This window comes from Enhydra lutris, unplaced genomic scaffold (assembly GCF_002288905.1).
Source record: "Enhydra lutris kenyoni isolate GAN:26980312 unplaced genomic scaffold, ASM228890v2 scaffoldscaffold52, whole genome shotgun sequence".
In the NCBI taxonomy this organism is placed as follows: domain Eukaryota; kingdom Metazoa; phylum Chordata; class Mammalia; order Carnivora; family Mustelidae; genus Enhydra; species Enhydra lutris.
Genome location: NW_019154136.1, coordinates 8351960 through 8360005, shown reverse-complemented (window position 1 = coordinate 8360005; position 8046 = coordinate 8351960). Strand labels below are relative to the sequence as shown.

Here is an 8046-nt window from a genome sequence, read left to right as displayed (position 1 = left end):
CTCGTTGGCCTCGGTGCGAACGGGGCTTGGGCTGCGGGTGTGGACGGTGGCAGAGGGAACTTGACCGCTCTGTACTGGAGGGTGGGAGTAAGTCACACGGTACGAATCGTCAGATAAACGCTGTGACTACGTCGGGCTTACAGACTGCGTCCCCTTACGTGATTTTGCAAATCAAAGCAATCATTTAACTTTTAAAACGTTTTATTGACGGACGTCACACTCGGTACGAGTGTGCCCTGCGTGTGTGTTACACGGATGTGTTCCGAGCACGCGCGGCTGCGGGTCTGGGAGCTCTCGCTGTGCGGCCGTGCCATGGAGATCCGTGCGTGCGCACCGATGCGGGTACGGGGACTTCCTGCGCGGGGGGCCTCGTCATTTCCTCCATTCTGGGAAGTGGTGTCCACCCCCACCGGTGGCCGTGTGTCACTCCTTTCCACCTGCGTCGAGATGGGCAGAGGGACCCGGGGCACAAGGTCACACGGGGGAGGGAGGTCCTGCGGGGCGGCCGCTGCCCTTGTAGCCGTGTGTGTCATCGCCGCGCAGCTCCACCCGCCCACTGGTTCTGCGACTCTCAGACGCTGTGGGAACCGTTTAGTGCCTTTCCGGAGAAGGCGGGTGGTGGTGGGGATGCCGAGCTTTCAGATGGGGTCCTGGGGGGGACAGGACACACGGGTCAGTCGTGGTGCGCTGCGGGAAGCGGGGGCTGGCGGGGACAGCGGGCTCCCGCCTGCACCCTTCTCTCCTGCTCAGACTCGGACTCCCCTTCCCCCTCTTCCCCCCTTCCTTCCGCCCCCGAGGTCCGTAAGATCGAGGAGGAACGGGACAAGCCCGCTTCCTGTGTCACAGTTAAGCCAGCCCGGTCCTTCCTCTGCCCTCAGGACAGAAACACGTCACCGCTTCTGTCCGAGACCCAGTGTCCGCGGAGGAGCATCGGACAGCACAGCCTGACGCCACAGGGTCGGGCCGCCCCGCTCGCCCATCCCGAGCATGGTCTGTGTCACTGTGGGCGCACACAGTGACGGAGGCACTCATGCTTCTGCGCTCGTAAAAGCAGAGGCAGGAGTGCGTCTCCGTTCTCTTCCCAACACACAGACCCTTAGGCCCCGCTTTTACGTGCAGCTGGGGACGGTGAGGCACGTAATCTAAAAGTGGGCAAGAGCCTCACTGTCTCGAAACCGTGGGTGACAATTTTCTCCTTAGCCCAGCGCCGCCTCGGATGGCTTTGGGTCGCACGGTGAAGCAAGTTCACGTGGTGTGTCAGAGCAGACTTGTGTACTACAGTCGTCCTTACCAGATTCATTTCCTAGACCATCATATTTGAAAATCTTAACAACAGCGTCCGGCCCACAGACACTCGTGGGAGGCAGAGGTCCAGGCCCAGAGAACCCGGCGCTCGGGGACCGATGCCAACCCTAGTGTCTCCCGCAGACCGTGGCCCGTGCGTGTCCCCCACTCACTGTGCGCGGAGGGTGGCGTGAGGTCGGGCGTCCAGAAGGTTTTGATGGTGGCCGGGCCTTCGCCTCCCGCGGTCAGCACCTGCACTTCCAGTCGGTACAGCGTGGACGGTCTCAGGTTGGGCACCGCGAGGACGTAATGGTCCTGGGAGGCACAAGAAAAGAGATGCTCGTCAGTGACCTTTCCAGGACAGGCACGGGGACACGTGTCCTCTGAGCGGCTCCTCCCCGGCGGAGAGCAGGTGTGAGTGCAGAGAGCGGCAGGTGGGAGTGCATGGAGAGGGGCGGGCGTGAGCGTGCAGAGAAGGGCAGAGGTGGGCGCTTGGAGAGGGGCAGGGGTGACTGTGCAGAGAAGAGCACGTGTGAGCCCAGGGACAAGGGCAGGCGTGAGGGTGCGGGGAGGGGCAGAGGTGAGGCATGGACAGGGGCAGAGGTGAGCGCACGTGAGCACATGGCCAGGTCAAGTGTGAACACTGGGAGAGCGGCAGGGGTGAGTGCCCAGAGAGGAGAGCAGCAGGGTGAGCACAGGCACGGGAGCAGGGGGGGGGGGCAGCAGACACAACGGCCACCTGTGCCCCGTGGAGCCCTCTGCCGCGTCTCCCCCTCCACACCCCGGGCTGGGCAGCCCCCGCTTGGCCCGGGAAGGCTGTGGGGAGGGGCCGGTTCTCGGGCTCGCCCTTGGAATTTCATTTTTTTCTCCTTAACATAAGACTTTCCCATGGTTTAAAGTTTTCTTCTGCACGTCTTGTGATGTGAATTCCTGATAATCCACATTTCAGGGAACGAGCCAACTGTTTCCCTCAACACACAGTATCTGTCCGTGCCCATGACTGAAAATGTTTATTTTTATGCCAACACATTCTTCTCAAAATTCAATAAAACCTAATACATTCACAGAATAACTACTTTCTAATTCCAAGGAATTTTTCCTTCCGGACTTAAGGTTTTTTCTTTCTTTCTTTTTTCCTTTCTTTTTGGAGCCAGAGTTGGATATCCTAAGGGCATTTGTAGAGGGAGTAACAGCCCACACATGGGTTTTTTTCCCAAGCCAAGGAATTAAGTGGCCTGGAAGACAGGCCAAGTCTTTCCGGGCTCGAGCCAGATGGGAACAGGGAAAGGGAGAGAAACAACAAGCTTCCTTTAGCTGTTTTTCCCCCAATGGAACACTTCAAACAGCGCACGTCCACTCGGACCGCAGGGACATGGGTTCACAAACTGTCCCGTCACTTGCCTACGACACAGGCTGGGGGCTGTGGAGGACCAGGGCTCACGGACCGGGCGGCAGACCCTGCTCACGGCAGTGCCTGTCCTGACCCCCGCACCCTACTCCAGCCAGCGGGAGAAGACGCGGCGGGAAGGCTCGGTGGTCGGCCCGCGGCCTGGCGGCAGGACCCCGCAGGCGGCCGGGAGCCGCGGGGACGGCGGCGCACACGGGGAGCAGAGCAGGCACCTACCGAAGGCAGGATCTGCGAGCGGGAGATGATGCTGTTGGGTAAGCTGTTCTGTCTGCTCTCGGTCGTGACCTCGGCCCAGGTCACTTGAAAGCCGGTCATGGGCTGGTAGAGGTTGGCCTTGGCCATCTTCCAGGAGAAGTGGGCCGTGATGTTGGCGTCCTGGATGACGAACGAGGCAGAGAGGTTTTCGGGCTTGGCGAGCACTTTGGCTGGCACGTGACCTGCAGCGAGGGGGAGAGGGGACCCGCATGAGGCTGCTGGACAGAGGGGGACAACAGGGCTCGTCGGCACACACCGTGGGCCCTGCGGGCGGCCAAACCCAGGAGACGGGGGCGTAGGCAAGGCTGAGCTTGGCCACCACGCGTGGCTTCTGGAAACCACCTTTTTGCCCTCCGGGGACGGTCCATGAGCCTGAGTCGCTCTTGTCCCCGCAACTGGGTGCTTTGGGAAGTCTTTTCTGGGCCCTGCTTTGGGGGCGGAGGAGGGAATTCTGCAGTGTGGTGCGGACCGGCTGCCGCTCCGAGAGCGGAGGTGACCACAGCGGCAAGGGTGGACAGTGAAGCGATGGGATGTCATGCTCCGTGGCTCAGAGGAGCTCAGGAGGCCCCCAGGGAGCCGTGCAGCTGCCCGGAGGGGATGTGTGCACACTCGGGCTTTGGTGCGTCGCTGTGCACAGGGCGTGAAGGCAGCTGGCGTGGCAAGGGGCCGGGAGAGAAACGGAATAGCGCGGAGTCCGCCGAAGCCCACGCGGTACGAGAACCTTTCCCTCGTTTCCCAGCGGGCAGTGCCGCGAGCGCGGGACCTCGTCCTGGGCCTGGGACAACGAAACCATGATGTGTCTAGCCATGCACATCAGCGCCTGAATGGGGCCATCGGCCAGCCATCCGGAAGACGGCAGCTTTCGGCGGGTCCGGCCGCGGAGTCCGGTTAGTGACAGTGTTCTAAGTGCCGCCAGCGTCCTGGACGCGTGTCTGAAGCTGGCAGGAGACGCGCCTGGCTCTCCCGGGCAGCTAATAGCGGGGAGGGGGCGTATCTGGCTCTCCGCGCAGCTAACATGGGCAGGGGGAGGGGACAGAAGGAGGCGCAGCGGCTCTCCGGGGCAGCTGAGCGGGGCGGGAGACGCACCTGGCTCTCCGGGGCAGCTAACGGGCTTGTGGCTCTTCCCCTTCAGGGCGGAGCACGGCGGCGTCGTAAAGAAAACCGTCTCTGCCTTCAGGTGGCCAGTGGGTCGCGTGGGCTGCACGGTGACCTTGTATTTGCAGGAGAACGACAGATCTTGAAGAATGATGTAATTGTCCTAAGAACAAGAGAAAGAGAAGATGCTGCAAGAAGTCTCGTTGGGGACACAACGAGCTCGGCAGGAGCTGAAACCCTAGAGCAACAAGGACGATGTCCTCTGCACGCAGCGTGCGCGTGTGGCTTTTATGCACAGCAGAGAGGAGACCCGGGCCCTGTTGGGATGAAGGACCACCGTCCCGTCCATCCCCGGGCGTGGGAGACGCCCCCGGACTTGGGCAGGACCGCGGCGTCTTCCAAGCAGGCGCGACCCAACCGCAAGCCCCAGTGTCTGTGGTTGGAACAGGACGGAAAGGGGAACTCGGGCTTCTCTGGGACTCGGGTCAGGACTCCTCTGTCGGTCTGCACCTTCCTTCCCCGTTCCGGGCTGCTGTTCCAGCCTCGGGCCATCCCTTTGCGCCGGCCCAGACGCCCAGACGCCCAGACCTCTGCCGAGCCGCACCGCGCGCTAAGGGGCGAGCCTGGGTCTGGGGCTGTAGTGAGCGCAGCTGCGTCCCCAGAACGTGGGCCTGCGCTGCCCCTCCGCTCTGCGCCGCTGACGCGTATCCGAGCCCGATGCCCTCGTGGGAAGACGCAGACGGGACCCCTGTCCGGGCAGCACAGGACAGGCCGCGCCAACGGCCGCGTGGGCGAGGCGGAGGCACACACGGGGAGGGCGGTACAAGCTGGGGCTCCGCCCACTGCGCCCCTCTCGGAGTCTGGAGTCCAGGAGCCCGGGGACGCTCCTGGAGGGGGATGCGCATGGTGGGGGAGGGGAGGGGCTGCGCACGGTGGGGGAGGGGAGGGGCTGCGCGCCTGATCGCAGGGGCAGTGCGCACCCCGGGATTCAGGGCACGGCGCACACGCAGAGTGAGCAGGGAGCCTCGCAGGCCTGCGGCGTCGCCGTGGGGGACGGAAATGCTTCCCTGCGGGAGTAGGACCGCACCCTCTCCTGGGAACACGCTGCGGTCCCGACCCGCCAAGGTCAGCGCTGGGCAGCTCTTTCGGGAACGCTTCCAGGGGGCGTGGGAGGCAGACGTCGGGAGCATGAGGTGGACTCCCGGCGGCTCCATCCTAACTGCAAACCAGGCGCCTAAAAGCTGTTTACAGACGGAGGGGGCCAGCGGCAGCCTCTAGCAGGCGGCGGCGTGACGCCCACTTCTGCGGGACACGCGTCCAGGTCCAGCTCCGTCTTCCCTTCGGGGTTTGCGGAGGGGAGAAGCCACGCTTGGCTGTGCCGGGAGAACAAGGCAGATCCCCGACCACGGCAAGGCGCGCCCGGGAACACTAGGGAAAGCCTCGCCGCTGCGCACGAGAATGGAACAGACCCTGCTTGGGTCCTGCCTCCCTGCGGTCCGAGGAGGCTTCCCTGGGACGGATGCAATTCTGTTTCCGGAGGCCCCAAACTTTGGCAGCAGCCTACCACGCGCGTGCTTTGGGACAGGTCGAATCCGGTAACAACCTGTATTTCTGCAGACCCGCAGACTTGTTTTATCTTACTTTATCTTAAAGTTATCTTAAAGTTAGGTGATCCGATAGGATTCTAAAAATACCGTACTTGATGCTTTAGAAAATATTCAGAAGAAAACTGTTCCCCTTGTCGATCCCGTATCAGCCTCTCGGACAGCTGCGGCCCTGCCTGTGGGTGTGGTGAACCCCACCGCCGGCCTCCCCGCGCAGCCGCCCTCCCCGCAGCACTCTCCGCTGTCTGCTCCAGGCTCCTCTCGAGTTCATGCGTCGACCCCGTGTTTGGACGAGCACGTGCGGTAACACTGATCGGGTGACTGTCCCCAAGGGGCTGACATGCTTTCCAAATTAAGTTGGGAAAGCGTCGGTGCTCCGTGTGCAGCGCAGACAACAGCTCCGCGCACTGGACGACGGGGTGCTGGGCAGGGTCGCGGCAAAGCCAGGCGCCCAACGGTCGTCAGAAGTCGACGGGGACAGTATCACCCCTACATCGTGCTACCAGGATCCAGAAAACGAGGCAAAGCTTTCGTCCAACAAAGGGCAGACGCACAGGAACTCGCAACCAGGTCCCCTCTGACCCCGGAGTCCCAAGGAAGTGCGTCTTTAAACCTGTCTTCTGTGACCTGCCCTGAGCCGACAGGGGCTCAAGTCCCCAGGGAGGTTGTGAGCAAGGACAGAATATGAGGGGACCGTTGTGTGGGCCCGTGTACCTCGTTACTAGTCAGCAGCTACAGGGTGGCAACGAGCTCTTGGGTGGGGGGAGCACCCTTTGCCCATCTCTGCGCACAGCTGCTACACAGACCCCGTGGAGCCAGACACTCACGAGACACGAGCCGCGTGACACCTCTCACCTGGGTGATGCTGGAGGAGGCCTCGGCCGCGCTGCTCCGGTTCTGGGCACAGACCTCCGGGAGCCACTGCACATGGTACCGACTGACGCTGGGATCTGCAAGGTCAGAGGAGTACAGGCTGCGGCCACAGTCCCCATCGGCCGCGCTCCCAGACCGGGACACAGCGGGAGGGGACGCGTGCATGTGCTGCAGACGTCCGAAAGCACACACGGGAAAAGGGAGGGGGCCGGTCTGCAGAACCAGGACTGTCGCCAGGAGGAGAGTCCAGGAGAAACCCAGGGAAGAGGCCAGAAAGTACAGGACCGGCCTGGTGGCATGGCCACACGGTGTGGAGGGGGACCTTGCCCTGGTGTGTGGGCCGAGCGCACCCCCCACGCGAGCGGGCAGCCCTCGACCCAGGAGGCCTCGTTCCTGCAGCAGGGAGCCGTCAGCACAGATGTGGCTCTGACCCCTACTGGGAAAGCAACGGCCTGTGCAACCAGGGCCACCTGAACGGCACCTCCTCGCGGCGGGAGCCCTGAGGAACACAATGCAGTCCCCGGTGCACGTGAGCATTCCCGCAGCCCGCGGCCCGGGACAGCAGCTCCCCGTGTTCTCCTCGTGTGTGGTCCCCCGAACCCTGAGCCGCTCGGGGCGCCCGCGAGAGCACAGAGCCCGCAAGCCCGTCCTGCCCGGGCCGAGCGCGTGCTCTCTGCCCAGCGCTGGAGTCGGGGCCATCGCTCAGGGAAAGGACAAACCCACAACGAGCCCCTCGCCCAGTGTGGGGAGGGAGGTCTGGCCGGTGTCGGGTCAGTCGCCCCGCCGTGGGCCCGAGGGTGGGAAAGGGCGCCGCTCTGCCACCGACCAGCACCTCATCCTGGTACCCAAGTGCTGGATGGGGCTTTGCTGAGGGGAAGACGCTCGATGGCACTGGATGACCCCAGGGGGAGCCAGTTTGAGCACTTTGGAATGAGAAGAGCCCCCAGGTCTGAGAGGCTGAGCAGGGGTCAGGCAGGCGCCCTGGGTGTTTGCTTAAAAGGGGAACTGTGGACCAGACGCTGTGAGAGGCACACGGCAGGCCACGGGGCTCTTTTGAGGGAAAGGAGAACGGGACGTTCTACACAAGCGTGAGGTCGGCGAGTGAAGGCCTCTGCTTCCGTTCCGGTGCTGCTGGTCGGGGCACAGAACGGACCAATCACTCCATAACAGCTGCTCTCGGGACCTTACGCACCGACGGGCGAGAGAAACAGTGAACAAGGCAGGTGCGTACGGTCCAGCGGAGGCTAGGGGGGGTGTGTTTGTTCATGCGGATCAGTACAGAGGGGAGGGGACCAGTGCACAGCCAAGAGGTACAACTGTGCCTACAATGGCTGCAGTGTTACTCGGAGATCGAGCTCTCAAGGGAGACGCAGATCAGGCCTGCTTGTGGCGCGGGCCAGTCTGTACACGTTCCTGGTAGTGCAGATGGTCCTGCGTTGTCTAAAGCTGTGGCCAGGGCAGCTGTCCGTGGGCAGTGTAGAAGGCCATGGGCAGTGTAAACAGTGGTGGACAGTATAGATGGTGGAA

General features: G+C 63.0%; 1 protein-coding gene across 1 annotated transcript in view; it reads right to left on the bottom strand.

Moving 5' to 3' along the window:
• Nucleotides 1-303: 303 nt before the first annotated feature.
• Nucleotides 304-8046, bottom strand: part of LOC111157196 (anosmin 1) — a 171190-nt gene continuing 163447 nt past the window's right edge. Inside the window, exons 10-14 of the mRNA XM_022518486.1 lie at nucleotides 6502-6596; nucleotides 4034-4205; nucleotides 2909-3129; nucleotides 1458-1599; nucleotides 304-650 (exon numbers count right to left, since the gene is read on the bottom strand). Coding sequence (XP_022374194.1) covers nucleotides 592-650; nucleotides 1458-1599; nucleotides 2909-3129; nucleotides 4034-4205; nucleotides 6502-6596 — 689 coding nt within the window. The 3' untranslated portion in view covers nucleotides 304-591. The remainder of the gene's footprint in view (nucleotides 651-1457; nucleotides 1600-2908; nucleotides 3130-4033; nucleotides 4206-6501; nucleotides 6597-8046) is intronic.